This window comes from Nannobrachium achirus, assembly GCF_963921795.1.
Source record: "Nannobrachium achirus genome assembly, chromosome: 12".
In the NCBI taxonomy this organism is placed as follows: domain Eukaryota; kingdom Metazoa; phylum Chordata; class Actinopteri; order Myctophiformes; family Myctophidae; genus Nannobrachium; species Nannobrachium achirus.
The window spans coordinates 39,904,808-39,920,437 of NC_137832.1; the positions used below are offsets into that span (position 1 = coordinate 39,904,808).

General features: G+C 42.0%; 2 protein-coding genes across 3 annotated transcripts in view; both read left to right on the plus strand.

Annotated features, from left to right (window-relative positions):
* Positions 1-2,839: 2,839 nt before the first annotated feature.
* Positions 2,840-3,952, plus strand: LOC308295583 (growth hormone-regulated TBC protein 1-A-like; the record flags this gene model as incomplete). The annotated part of the gene is made up of 1 exon (XM_080738635.1): positions 2,840-3,952. The coding sequence occupies one exon, from the start codon at positions 2,840-2,842 to the stop codon at positions 3,950-3,952; it is 1,113 nt and encodes a 370-aa protein (XP_080594761.1).
* Positions 3,953-7,915: 3,963 nt separating this feature from the next.
* Positions 7,916-15,630, plus strand: part of ipo11 (importin 11) — a 219,418-nt gene continuing 211,703 nt past the window's right edge. The window contains exons 1-3 of one of the 2 annotated variants that reach the window (XM_080738216.1): positions 7,916-7,993; positions 13,701-13,850; positions 14,546-14,646. In XM_080738216.1, coding sequence (XP_080594342.1) covers positions 13,713-13,850; positions 14,546-14,646 — 239 coding nt within the window. In that variant the 5' untranslated portion in view covers positions 7,916-7,993; positions 13,701-13,712. Of the gene's footprint in view, positions 8,105-13,700; positions 13,851-14,545; positions 14,647-15,630 lie in introns of both variants that reach the window. The other variant, XM_080738217.1, reaches the window with a different exon arrangement.

A 15,630-nucleotide genomic window follows, 5' to 3' on the forward strand; every position in this document is an offset into this window, starting at 1 on the left:
GTTGACAATAACCAAGTAAATATTCTTCCCCTATTTGAACAAAGCCTCTGGACTCCAATACCAAGGTCTTATTTGTTCATTTAATTCCTCAGAATGAATGAATTATGCAATCGATATTCAATGCAGTTACTTTGAATATTTACTGTCAGACAAGTATTCATGAGCCATGTAACTGATACTACTGATAAGAATGAAGGTGGCCTGAAGTTATTCCATGGACCACTAATAGTGGTCTGTAGACCATTGGTTTGTGTTGTAACTATGTATAATTTTTTAAGCCATTTTTAATGCAATAAGTATATATATGTTTATAATACATATAGACATGGGATTCATATGTTCATCATATTTAAGAAAATATTTGAAATAATAAGTGTGGTCTGTGGGGAACAGCTTGACATTAAATAATGACTAAAGACTTATAAGAATATAATTGTGGGCTCGCCTGGAAGGCGAGCATGTGTATTTTATCTTCATTATTTATATACTATACTATACTATACTATACTAGTCAGTATCTCCTCAAAACGCGCGATTCAACTCCTACACACTTACACCTTTCAACACCATTCAAATGGTTATTTGTTCAGCTTACTGAGGACACGTGTGCTTGTATTTTTCGTTTTGAAATGTTTTGTAGTATAAATATTAAAATATTAAAATATTTAACTTTAAGCACCCAATGCATTTCCAATGGGTTTAGTGGGTCTGGACAGAGTGGAGAGAGAGGATAATATACTCATGTTTATGTTAAGGCGCTGTGGCTGCAATGTTCACACTTATGCTATTTATATCATTGAGTTCACACAGGTCTGCTCTCTGATTTGATCCAAATATCTAAGCTGTGTGATGTATATTCTGAGTTAAAACTATAAATATCTATAAATGTCCTTCTCCACTCTACTGATTGACACAGCTGCGATTAAAGGCCTGTCTGTCATTGGCTGTACAGTAAGGTACAGTAAGGTACAGTTAGGTAGTCAGGTACAGTAGAGTACAGTACAGTAAGGTATAGTAAGATACAGTAGAGTACATTAAAGTACAGTACAGTAAGGTACAGTAGAGTACATTAAAGTACAGTACAGTAAGGTATAGTAAGGTACAGTAGAGTACATTAAAGTACAGTACAGTAAGGTCCAGTAAGGTACAATACAGTACGGTACAGCAGAGTACAGTACAGTAAGGTACAGCAGAGTACAGTAAAGTACAGTAAGGTACAGTAAAGTACAGTACAGTAAGGTACAGTAGTGTACAGTAAAGTACAGTAAAGTGCAGTAGAGTACAGTAAGGTACAGTACAGTAAGGTACAGTAGTGTACAGTCAAGTACAGTACAGTAAGGTACAGTAAGGTACAGTACTGTACAGCACAGTAAGGTACAGTACAGTAAGGTAAAGTACAGTAAGGTACAGTAAGGTACAGTACAGTAAGGTACAGTACAGTAAGGAACAGTACAGTAAGGTACAGTACAGTAAGGTACGGTACAGTACGGTACAGTGCAGTACATACACACACAGGGTATAGCTGCTCAGATTCACCGCTCCACTTTGAACAGGCCGGACTGGTCCCGTCAGTAAAATGAAAGAGAGCATTGCCTGGGACCTTGACACCTTTTACTATTATTTTTTGGGTGGAAGCGAGCCCACACTGTTTCGAAGGAACAGTATTTCTAGTTTGTGAACAGTGTTCTCAACGCATTGCGATGAGACTTGTATGCTTGTAGATGTGCTGGTCTGCCCCTTTCTGAGGTATTTCAGAATTGGTCACGGACCATTATGCAATACCTTCATGGACCACAGACCACCAGTACTACAGTGATTGCTGTAAATGTTATGATGTTGTGATACTGTTAGGCCTGTGCCAGTGATCTTAGATGCTGTCTTTCCAGTCCTTTGTTGCAGTTTGTGGTCCTCCTGAGCAGTCAGGTTTCTAAACCGCACATGTGATACAGCTGATCAAAACACTCTCAAAGGTACAGGGATAAAAGTTCATAAGAGTCCATACAATAGAAAGCACTGTCTCTGCTGTGCTTTCAGTTGGTGCTGATAGACCATGTGAGGTTGTCTGCAATGTGTAGAATTGAATAATAAACTAGTAATTAGGCACCTTCCTTTTTCATCCTTCCTTTCCTCTTTCTTTCTTTCTTTCTTTCTTTCTTTCTTTCTTTCTTTCTTTCTTTCTTCCTCCCTTCCTTCTTTGGATCACCTATTGGACACGTTTGAGAGGCCTTGGTGTAACTTAGCCCGACCCACTTTCCTGATTTGATAGTTCCTATGTTCTATTTGTTCACTCACCTCACAAATCAGAATTTTGATAGTTAGTGTGGTTGCCTGTCAGGGCAACACATTATAGTTCTAGGGAAACCTTATAGACTTATAGGGTAACTGTTTATAGACTGTTTATAGACTGTTTATAGAATGTTTATAGACTTAAATGGCAGGGATAGGGAATCAATGGGGATTCAATAGGGAATCAATGGGAGTGGGAATCAGTAGGGAATCAATGGGAGTGGGAATCAATAGGGAATCAATTGGTTGAGCTTCACATGACAGTTAGCTTACTGTATATAGTCAGCAACCGTCAGCAACCACACTCGCAAGTTCAAATTGCATCTTCCTATCTTTTGGCATAATGTTTTTACTGCTTGTCATACTTGTGGATCACAATTGTACACGGTTGAGAGTCCTTGGCACCACTCAAATCAATCTATACCAAAAAATATATCTGTTGTTTGACTGTCCATAAGGAGATGTCTGCTGTCATCAATATGTTGTCATAGACTGGCCTCCAAGTATGATAATGGTTACTGTATAAAGTATTCTAACAACTGGTAGAACGGGCATGGGTTCTACCAGTGGCCACTTGGATTTGGTTGAAATTGAGAGGAACAACAAAGCAGAGAACGGGACCCACAAGCTACAGCAATTGCTCAGGGCCCCCGGCTGTAGTGCAAAAGACAGAGTGAACAGTGTGGATCCATATGGCTTTGTACAGTCAGAAAACTTTGATTATGATTCATATGAAGAGCTGATGTCAAAGTACCTGGCTGTGCTCAACAGACGATCCATCAAGTGGTCAAAAATGCTGAAGGGCAGAAGCAAAGTGGAAAGGAATGCCAAATTAAAGCGCTATGTACGAAAGGGCGTCCCCAGTGAGCATCGGGCTCTGCTTTGGATGGCAGCCAGTGGAGCTCTTGAGCAGTTGAAGAATAACCCAGGATACTACCAGTCCCTACTGGTTGCTGAGCACGACCCGAAACTGGGGGAAACCATCAGCATAGATCTGAACAGGACATTTCCAAACAATGTCCTTTTTTGCAAGACATCTAACCCTTGTCTGCAGACACCTCTTTATAACGTGCTACTAGCGTACGGACACCACAATCCAACTGTGGGCTATTGTCAGGGCATGAACTTCATTGCCGGTTATCTGCTCATCATCACTAAAGATGAGGAGAAATCCTTCTGGCTGATGGATGCTCTTTTAGGGAGGATATTACCAGACTACTATGGCCCAACCATGCTGGGGCTGAGGACAGACCAGGAGGTGTTAGGGGAGCTGGTAAGAGTGAAAGCCCCTGGTGTGTGGCAGACCATGATGGAGCAAAATGTTACTTGGTCGCTGGTCGTCTCCCGATGGTTCATCTGTCTCTACATAGACGTCCTCCCAGTTGAGACAGTTCTGCGGATCTGGGATTGCCTCTTCTACGAGGGCTCTAAGATCCTGTTCCGTGTTGCTCTGACGCTCATCCACCATAACCAGCAAGTGATTCAGCAGGCCCAGTCACTGCCGGACATCTGCCAGAGCTTCAAGCAGATAATACGCGGACCATTTGTTGATGAATGCCATACTTTTATGCAGAAAATCTTCACTAAACCAAGAAGTCTCTCCATGGCAACCATAACTAAACTGCGGGGTGTGTGTCATGCCAACATTACTGCAGAGGGGTCCTGACCCCTGACCCTGTCATTCATTCAAACACCATACACATTTCAAATCTGCATCCTGTGATGTTGGAGTGTGACAGATTCTATATGATTCTGACTTTTGGGATAAGCTTCCAACAACTAATCTGTCAGTACTGCGGCATTAGTAAGGGATGTCACTTTCTGTTCTATTATTCAAAGTTGTGAAGAGCACCTTTCTTCCTCTGATGGCACTTTAGTGGCCAAACTGTCTAGAATGTGTGTCCTGGACTAATCTTGCAAACCACTAGATCTGACCGATCTGCACCAAATACCTTGTGCACGCATGCAGCCTGTAGGCCAAGGAAGTAACTTTACATTTTTGGAGCGGTGAAAGCGCTCCCAATAGACAGGTATGTCCGTGGGTATGTGGGTGGCTGGGTGGCTGGCTGGCCGTGTCCGTCCGTGTCCGTCCGTAGCCTGGCAATACCTTGAGTGGCCACACACAACACACTAGTTAAAGGAGGGGCGCTGTTTTGTGCAGGCCAGGCACACTCACCACTCACTCACAGGCACAGTTTACACTCACTCACTCACTCACTCACATAGGGTACAGCTGCTCAAATTCACCGCTCCACTTTTTTTCCTATGAATAGTTTTCACTTTTATTTTATACTGGAAGTCAACAGAGGTCATGTTGGGTTGGAACTTTGGTGAAATGTATGCCAAATATACGACAATAGTCTAGCGGACAACATCATGAACAGAAATCAGCATTCAGAATAATGGCTTATGGGATGAATGAGTGTTTCTGTCTGTATTGACTGACACCTAATTTGTTCATGTCTGTCTTGACTGACACCTAATTTGCTGGACACCTAATGTATCATTTTGATTTTATCCAGTGCATTCTTAGATTTTGACCCGCATTTTTATCCGTGCCTTAGCCCTTTTTGCCCTTCTTTACTATTTTTAAAACATTTTAAAAAACTTCAAAAAGCCGATTGACACTACAAGATCAGCTATTTGAAATATTCAAAAATGTTTTTCAAAATAGTAAATAAATGGCAAAAGGGTTTAGGGTAAGGCATGGACGAAAATAGAGCCCTTGATGTTTAAACCGCCCAACCAACATGTTATGGAAAATGTTTAAATTGATTCTACACAGGATCTGTAAGACTCATCAGGGACATGTTAACAATACATTTCTTGGCAGAAAAGTCGTTTTTGACCTCTCCTGCAAACTATTTCAGTATCACTTTCAAAAGCGAAATTGCTCTGAACCAAGGTTAACAACAAGCAAGGACACAGATTTATAGCAACAGGTTCCACCTCTTGACCCTCAATGATGGTGCTCTGAGTGGGAGGAGGTGTTTTCTGACGTCAATAATGCCCGTCTCGTCTTTGATACATTTGAGTTGAATGAAGACTTTTGCACCAGTTCAAAGAATAATCAACCACAGGGGCCACGACTTAATTCATAATCATGGATGCTTCAGGATATATCAGTTCTCAAATTTGCTCATCTAGAGAGCACACCCCTGAGGTGAAACAGATGAATTCACCCTTACCCTCTGGGTTCTGTTTGAGTGGAAGTCAAGGAACCAGCTAAACTATAGTCAAGTAGTTTAGCTGGTTCCTCTGTCTATAGCGAGGTAAATACACCATGTGAAAATGATATTATCTGTGTGCTGGCAAGTACTGTTTCAAACTAGTCAACACCAAAGTAGTTACAGTTTATCCACCAACCGCCTGAGGTTGAATGTTGAAAGCCTATGACAAATCAACAAACATAAAGCTTGACATGAGTTTCACTTCATTTGAATAAAAGGTAGCAGTAGCATCCTGCCACTCCTATATGCAAACTAAAATGGATAAATAATGATGTCTGCCAGAGAATCAGTGACTTCATCAATATGACGTATATTGATGTCCAAATATGGAGTTCCACCCGGTACCATATTTGGGAAAGACTGACTTGGCTGGATGCAGGGGCGTGTCCAGGGGGGTGGCCTCAGGTCACCTGAAGTGAGGGGAAGGTGGCACAGGCCACCCCTGGAATTGGAGGTGCCGTCACAGGTCACCCTATTACACACTTTGTACAAATTCTGAAATAATATATGCTCTGAGAGCGCTGGTGTGCTACCCGGCTCTCAGTTTTTTTCAGACATTGAAGCGGAGCAGATTCTCTTAGCAAATGTACAATTGCTCCCAAATATTACATTTGTATGGTGCCACAAATGCACTTTGCCATTGGTAGGTTTGTTTTAAATTCAACTTTAATATCTATATTGTACAACTGAACATGCTATCATGGAATGATTTGTCATGATGAATGGAAAAATGTCCCATTGTAGCACTGTAATGCTAATAAAGTAGACAAGGCCTAGAGGCCATGAATTTTCTCAGACCCATGGTCAGACAGAATGCAGCTATTCGTTGTTTTTCAGTTCTCGGAAATTACCAGTCTGTCCGAATTGCCGTTTACCACCGCAAACCTCGGCAGGGACCTATACTGTATTAAGACTCTCAGAGGCCCCCTGGTCCCTGAATGGGCAGTCAGGTAGGAACGCAAAAACTGTATCTGGAATGTAAGGCATTTGTGGGTCAGGAAAGCAACTGTAGAGACGTATTTGAGCGTTATATATATTTTAATAAATTGTCATTGTCAAGTTTATTACACATAGAGAATACAGTATTGGACACAACGTGACCAGAAGATATGAGACAAGGTCAAGAACAGAATGAATAGGAATAGAACATGCATCTCGTATCATTGATATCTATCTGATAAAGTAGTTGATGGTCATGATATCAAGGGTATCAGTATTATGCTTACACAGATGAGTGATTCAACACATGTATATGGGTCAAGCAGATAATAAGCAGATAATTTATAGGTTACAGTTTGTCACAGCTTGTGTCCTTCACACATCAGGGGTGATTGACAGTCATTATTGTACTTTGATAGATTTTCAGGGGAACTATGCCTGCATGATGCTACAGCTTATTAAAGGGATATTTCACTTTAAAACATGTTTGGGGTCCTTTGAACGTCTACTCGGGCATAAAAGATACTCCAGGCAGTTTTTAAAGGACAGCTTTGTTTTTTTTACAACAATGGTTCATATATTATATTATATGTAATTAGAGAAAAGAAAGATTTTGATTTCAGTGTGTGGTGGCATGTGTACAAGTGGGCCATGTATGTCTCAAGTAATAACACTATAATTATGACACCACATGAAATATTTCCAACACTTATTGTTCTTCTTTTGAACTATTTTCTTTCACATCAGGATGTAGCCTAACGATCATTAGACTCAGATAAATAACTCACCTATCTCGCAGACTCCCTCCTCAGTCAGAGTTCAGATTGATGTGCAGGATGTAATTTGCAAGATGTGAGGGGACTTAATTTAATTTAACTTTATTTTATATTAAAAAAAAAATCCTCCCCTCAAACTTATGCCAGTGATCAGCCTCCCCTGTGCCCATGTTGGCATCACCAGTCAGTGCCCAAGGTTGCCTACCCATTGAGGTATATGGCTATTTGGGGCGCGCGGCACAGTCACGCAACCAAGTATAACGCAAAAGGCTGTGTCATCAACACGCGCCGCTGTCGAGCGCTGCTGGCGCGTGATTATGGATCCAACTGCGAAAGATGGATAACCACGCCCCGGACTCATTTTTGAAGCTTGTGATTGGCTGAACCGGACGTAGGGAGCGCTCCGTTGTAGTCACTTGGACCGCGCGAGGTGCACCAAAACCCAATTATCATGGCGTTTATCGTGCGCTTGCCTGGGCATAAATAGAACGATTGCATTCACCACGGCTTCGTAGCGCCGCGCGGCCCTGGCCAAGGTCCGCTGGCCTTCGCGCCGCTTGCAATGTCGTGGACAATAACTGAAAACGAGCGCTCTATGCCGTTTCCATCCATCTTTCCCAGTTGGATCCATAATCACGCGCTGCTGGCGCCATCGTTCTAAGCAGCGTGTGTGTGTGTTGACGGTGTTGACACTGTGCTACAGCTACAGTACTGCAGCAGACACTGTTTTTCTACTGACTGATAGTGTCACTTTTATTTTAGGTGAGTGCGGCTTCATCCTTTCTAGACATTAGACATCGCGTAATTTGAAGAGGAAATACGTTAAGCAGAGTAGTTGTTGACTCGTCATCGTCAACCCCTTCGTTTGGAAAAGTAATAATAAATGCTGTTGTTGTGGTGTTAGCTTATGTTAGTTAGCAGCAGAAAGCTAGCCAGGTGCTACTCTTGTCCGAGTCTCTTGGGGTCAGTGCGGTTTTCAACCCTTTTCATATCAAGGTCTATTATTACCACCTTCTCGCTGGAATTAGATTGTGTCCATAATTCCATGCTGTATCGATGTGGTACCATATAGAAGAGAGAACAGGCAAACGCTGATCAAAATAACAATTCTTCTACATTCTCTAATTATGTAGACTTCATGTAAATGAAGTAATGCATGCAGGAACAATGATTTAACTCTAGCATAAAATGAAATGAATGAAACCAAATGGATTTGGTTTCATTTTACGTTCTCAAGAGTTAAATATCTATAAGGGTCTATTTGGTTATACCTACCAACTCTCCATCATTTAGTTGGGAACCACCTGCAGATGAGCCTGGCTATAGGCGAGGCTACCTGGAACCCATATATCTAACCCTAACCCAAGGACCACTGGTGGTCCCCGGACCACTGGTTGAGAACCACTGCTCAGTCTGCTCTTGGTGGATGGAGAACAGATTTGTTGTATTAACTATATACAATACAAAACACGTGTTAGGTTGTGAATTATACAATTAGGAGGGGAGCATATTTAGTTGGATTCAAGTTCAACCATTTAACGCTTGTGATGTGACTGTGGACTGAGTCTGACACTGTATGACATTGTTGTTATGCTGCAAGCTAGCTATAACTGCCATTCTGTCTGCAATGCTTTCTTGAGCCAGGTATATCCCGTTAGTTGTCCTTTTCTCTAACATATATGTGGCTTGGTATTATACGGACATATCTGTTTGACCTCATGAATTTATTTAATGGGGATGATGGTGGTTGGGCCTGCTGAGCATGTATAGTATGCACTTGTCCTACTCTTAATGCATTGTGTGTGAACTGTGAACAAGCGATAACATTGTTGGGGTACTTGGCTGTGGTTTAGCTAAATCATTAAACACCTACACTAGAGGCGAGATGGTAATGCCACAGATTCATATAAGTCAGACACAGACAGTTTATGTATGTATGTATTCCATAATGGTCATGTGACAGTTGTATGATTCAATGTTATTGTTATGTTATTCATAGACTTGACCATGCATGGCATTGAATAAGCTCAAACTAGTTTAAGAAGAGTTCTGCTGGGAAGGTATTTCTGTATCTTTCAAGCACTCCGGTTGGTGTTTACATCAACGAAACATGAAGGCATTAGAATCAACAAAAAGGGGGACATTGTATTATGTTCAGTGAATCATGACCCAAGCTTGTAAAACTCATCAAGTATCATCTTTGCACTTGCTGTGAATGACAACACAACAAAATAATTATTTTGTCTGATGATTGTAATCCAACTATGATTGAATCATAGTACAGTTTACAGCTTCTTGTCTTTGTGAGAAAGTCTGGGAAAGAGGCTACTTAATAATGACGCTGACATCGACTGGACACTGGAGACTGAAAAAGGAGGCGACATAGTTGTAGCCTACCTGAAGTAATGCCTGCTAGCCGCAGCTGCCTCATCTCTGTTCGGGAGTGAGGCGGATTGCATCCCAGTTGTCCTTCTGATATATTTTTTATTGGCTGTCAATATTTCAATCATTCATAAAATCACTCTGCTAAAAACTGGACTCTGCCACCCACTTCAGCGTTTTTAAAAGAAAACAACATATTTATAGTTATTGTGCTCTGTATGAACTGCACTTTACCCCAATCAAACCTTTAATTCTGAGTGCCAAGCAGGAAGGCATTGGGTACCATTTTATAGTCATTGAACCCCGACCTCCCAATCTCAGGGTGGACACTTTAACCACAAGGCCACTGAGCTAGTTCTCCCTCCCGACCTGAAACAGCATTTTCTAGTGTTTATTAAAAGGCTGGAGAGACGGGGAGACTGACCCCTGTTACTGAGCAAACACTATATCAGAATATAGAGCTATTTAACAGTTAATTACAACTTACTGCACCTTTGTTTTCAGTCAAGGATAATTCAATCTGGCAAGCAATCGTCAAAGAAAGGGGGACGCCCACTCGGTCTGTCCCTCTTCCTTTTAACTCATCTGGTGCCGATCCCGAACTAGTTCGGCTTTATTTCAATCCAATACAATCTTTTTTTTATTAATTCACTTACCCCGAGCTGCTTGTAGAGTCGTGGGTGGTCCTGGCTCGCTAGCCGCTAGCCAGCTAGCCATTCTACTCTGTCCGACGATATATTCCATTAAAAATGGTTTAAAATACATTTTTGAGCTCCCCAATTTTCACCCGATGTTCGGCGCCGCTTCCGATGAGTACACAAGTGTGCCGATCCCGAATTAGTTCGGCTTTATTTAATTAAATTAATAAAATGATAAGAGGCCTTCTGAAGCCTGGCTTGATTTTTGTAGCTACTAGCCGAAAGCTAACAACGTCCCGGCCGGCCGTAATTTGCGAACGCAATCGCCAATCTCCACCTAATCCAATGAAAGGCCGCATCTTTAAAGGCTTATATCTCTTTTTTGTGTTTTAGGAAAGCGGCGCGAGGTTTATTTACGGCGAAATCGCCCAAAAATGATCTTTTAGATGACAAAATGGGAATAGCCATTCTGTTAGCATCTTCATCCGGGACATTTCCATGCCGTGCAGGAACGTGAGCACGTCAGGTCCTGGAAGCTGAAGTCCTGGAAGCTAAAGCGCTCGCCTATGAGAGATGCGCTGGCATTCCTTGGCCCCTAGAGGGCGCTGGCGCTCAAAGAGTTAAGCGTAAGCTATCATGACTCTGTCTCGACTCGAGAGAGAATGAGGATAATTAAGCCATCATTACGTTTCTAAAATAGAACAAAGATCTGTCAATAGAAACTTGGTGTCTACACAAAACATTGTTGCAGCAGGTGCAGAGTAAAAATCGCACCTGTGTGCATTGGGGAGTATGTCGCTGTTACTACATGTCATCTTTTCGACACCCGACTCTAACCCTAACCTCCGTGGAGTGAGTTGCTAACCCTCCGGTCGAAATGATGGTCGTTCGAAAGAGTGTGATTTACCCGTGCGTTGCTCACTTTGCATGGTATCAAACACAACACACCTGCATATCTCCTATGGGCCGTTCCTTCCGTGAAATCAGCTGTGGTGATGGACAGAGGGACATGGGGATTGGGGACATACACACAAAGTCAAATGTAGGAGTGGCTAGAACTTAGCTCAGATCACAGACTAGAAGCAGTGCCTCCTCGTGGCGCTATAAGGGGCCAATGTGAAAAGGGTGCCATGTCTTCTTCTGCCTTTCACGGCAGTCAGATTTGAGGCATTTTGTTCCAATAATGCTGTTTGCTAAATCGACCTGCTGGTGGTGCAATAACAAGTCAATATGAAAGGGGTGGCATTTGTTCCTACACCTAGTGCATGCAGAATTTCCCGGAAATCGCATGCTCTGTTGTTCATGATTTAAGGCATTTTGTTCAAAACGGACCAATCCTGTGTTAGCCAATCTTAGCCTATTAGGATGGAATATATACTATAGAGATACTGTCTACTAAGGCCCATGTGAAAACTGTGGGGCAGAGGTTCTGAATTGGAATCCAGGGAGTGTGTGTGCACAGTTTACCAGCGACCGGGCCAACAGTGCTGGAGTTTAGCTGCCTGGTAACAAACGGACGGAGGGACACGCACACGGACAGACGGACAGGGTGCAAAACATAGCCCGTAGTAATAGTTCAGGTAGTTGGGAATTTAGGATTAAAGCACTAACACATCTGTATTTCTTTCTATTTGTAACTTGGCCTTAAAAATAGTGTTTGGAGTCCATGACAGGCCAGCCAAGCAGTCAAGAGTCTTGATTGAGGAGACAGGTTCCTGCCAATACAGATTCCAAGAAGATATAGAGTTTGTTTGAGTTGGATTGTAAAAATTGAATCATGTTTAATCTCAGGACCCACATGGGAACCACGTTGTGCAATGTGGATCTCTCACACTTAATATGGCCAGTCTAACATCAGTATACACTCCTGCAGAGCCATGTTTTATGCAGCGCACATTTGACATTGGTGAAAGCAACCTGTGTGGTCTGACCAAAAGAGCACTTGTGCTATATTGATGAGATACAGCAGTGGTTCTCGAACCTTTACAGATGAAAATGTTTTGTGCCAAGGTGGGACCCCCAGAAAGAATACTTCCAAGATTCTTTAAATCATGTTAAAAAATTGCAGATGTACAAGCTCACAGCACACCACAAATTGATTCACTGTGAGCTTTTATATCTGCTAATTTTTAATAGCCAACGTATAAAATATGGATAACGTGGTTAAAATCGTTTTGCCGGGGACTCCCTGGAACCCCCCCAAGGACCCCTGGGGGTCCCTGGACCTCACTTTGAGAACCACCACTGTACTGTAGTACAGGACTGGAAGTACTATCTCTACCCTACTTGGTTTATTTAACCACTTCTAACACATAAGTCATTAGGGCAGAAAACCTGATGATTTTCACCTGTCACTATTTTAAGATTTTTAAGATAGAAGACATCTGAACTGAAGAATTGGTCACCTGCCAACGTGGCTGACTGGTTGGATTGACAAACTCATCAGCCACAGAAATGCATTTTCCTTTGCTGTTGGTTAGTTTAAGCTTCAGTCTGTACATGTTATGTTAGTTGATACCACTAGATGGTGGCCTTGCTAAAGTCATATAACAATTCTCATCTGGAAACTCACTCAAACTGTTTGTTTATCTCTGCCCTGGAGAACAGAAGTTTAAAAGAGATTTCTAGGACAGCTTGACGTGTCTGTGGAACTGCCGCTTAAGGTTCCTGACTCCCATTGTTTGACCTAGCTGATGGACATTAATAATTCACAGCTTTTTACTTTTCAAGTTTTCAACCCCTTTTTTGTTCTAATGCCAGTCGTATACATCCCCAGAAAATAGCAGGGAGGGATGCATTTAAAAATGTACAGGAATATTTAAATTTTATTTTCCCTAGTGCGAACTGTGAAGAAATAAGCAATGCATCCTGTTTTTCCACATGGATCTACTCTTGAAATTATTCTCAAGCAATGTTGAAATATAGACATGTGAGATGGATTGAACATCTTAGCCTTATTTAGGCCATGGTGGTGTGGTATGACATGTGGATCCGGTTTGTGAGGTAGGAGTTGAAGATGAGACGCCAAACACCCTGAGATTATACCTTTCACATCAAAGAACGCCTTTGGAGCTGTGAAGTTAGAATGCTCTGCCTAGGGTATTGAATAGACAGCGTTGTCTCATTGTTGATATCATGGAATGGAGGCTGTGTGACTCCCTTAGTCTGTGTGTTTTCCCTGTCAGAGTGAACCGTTTCTTCCTCACAATTTCATCAATATTTGATGTTTACGGTAATTAAATGCAGATACTGCAGGAGGAAAGACAGCAAAAGGCAGGCATAGTACAGAGCTAGAGCAGGAAAGTATAACATTTTTGGTGATGTAATTTGTATGCCATCAATGTGCATCTTAGTATATTGCTATTGCTAATGTAACTATTTTAACAGGATCTTGTGAAGTCAGAAATTACATCCCTGTACTCATCCCAACTCAACTCCTCTCCTCCCAGGTATATCCAGCTATGGATATAGACAGTGCCAGTTCGGTGGTGCTGCAGGCCCTGACCCAGGCCACCAGTCAGGACACGGCTGTCCTGAAACCTGCAGAGGAGCAGCTTCGACAGTGGGAGACCCAGCCAGGATTCTACTCTGTTCTGCTGGTAGGAGAAATATAATGGTGGAGCCATTTGGAGCTCTGTTCTGAAGGACAGTATATATTCTGAATGTTGACATTTCAACATATGATAACGAAAGGAAAATGCCCCCCAAAATGCAAGCTATTTTAAATTTTAAATTGTGTTGAATCATTATACTCTTCACAGTTGTGAAATATCTCATGCAAATGGTGAAGACATTGGCAGTGGTGGCAAATTAAAGTGAAACATTAGTGTGTCTGTGTATTAAACAGTAGTACTGTATGAAAGTTAAGTCTGTGCATAGTATACTCAAACCGCAATTTTGAAAACCACATCTGTAACCACAAGAATTGGCATACCTGAAACGCTGGAGGAGGGGCTGGGACCAGGAAGAAAGTGCACTTCAATCGCCTTTTTCAGAAAATAATGTACTACTAGTGTCCGAGCACATCGATATGAAGGCATGGGTGTGGCTACTGAGGTGACAATGGCCGCTAGCCAAGAGTCTGTCAAAGTACTTCACATGTTAACTTAACAGTAGTATTTCATTCTGTGTCCGTGTGCGTATATAATAATATGTGCACGTGCCGTGCACGAGGGAATAATTATTATTGCAAGGCCACGTGTAGGAGCGGTTGGCTCCTTACAGGAACACCGCTCAAAAACCTAGACTACAGCACTGGTTTTAAGGTTCATTCTTCTTTCCCACTGTTTTGCAGAATATCTTCAACAACCACATGCTAGATGTGAACGTCAGGTGGCTGGCTGTGCTCTACTTCAAGAACGGCATTGACAGATACTGGAGACGAGTTGCTCCGCAGTGAGTACTCCACTGCCCCTATGTCATCCCCATCTCTGCCCGTCTGACAGTTTCTGTTTGTCCTGAACTCTCTCTCTTTTATCTCCATCTCCAATGATCTTTATTTCTATCTCTTGGTTTGTGTCTTTGACCCGCTGTCCTGTCCGTCTCATTCCACTTGTAGGCCCCTCTTTTCTCTCACTGGTTTATTGCATTTTCTCTTTTTCTCTCAATGACTTATTGTTTGTTTTCTCTTGTTCTCTCTGTTCCTATTTCATCATGTTACATATTACCTGTCGTGCCTCTTCTGGAGTTACAGTATCTTGCTTCAAATGTGTCCTTTTTCTTCTCTCGTATGTTATGTAATTATTCCGTCTGCTCTTTGATTTTATGCACAATTTATGATTTTCTATCTCCATCGCTTCTTGTCTACCGTATATTGATATATAGGCCCCGAAGACCTTTTTTTTTTTACATTGTTGGGATTTGAATGGAGCATTTGTCCTTTATACCCACACTCAGGCGGGCACAGAACAAACCCTGAGGCAATCAGTTCTGTCTCGCCACACTGGAGGGACATTCTTTCACCATTTCTTCTTCTTATTATTACCTTCCCTTTTATTTCTTTGTCTCTATAGTTTTCTCCTGATCCAAGTTTCTCATCTGTTAGTTCATGTAATGTACTCTGCGCCTGTTCAGAAGGGTTTTCTTTTGTTACTTGGGACCTAAGTGTGATTACATTTCGATCACTGCCATGTCCCTGGCTATGCTTGGGTGGTGCAAGTGACAGCAGCCAGTTTGAGAAGTGAACTCAGAATGGCAGTTCCTATCAAAGCTTCTAATTCACCATGGACCATACTGGTGGTCTGAATTGTTTTAGCCTATTCATTGACTGTGTCTCATTGCATACTTATGCAATATTACATGAGAGGGTTTGCTTTACCGTCAATATTGGCAGGCATTGCTGAAATGGCAATAATGATAGTAAAGCACACAGTTGAGTGG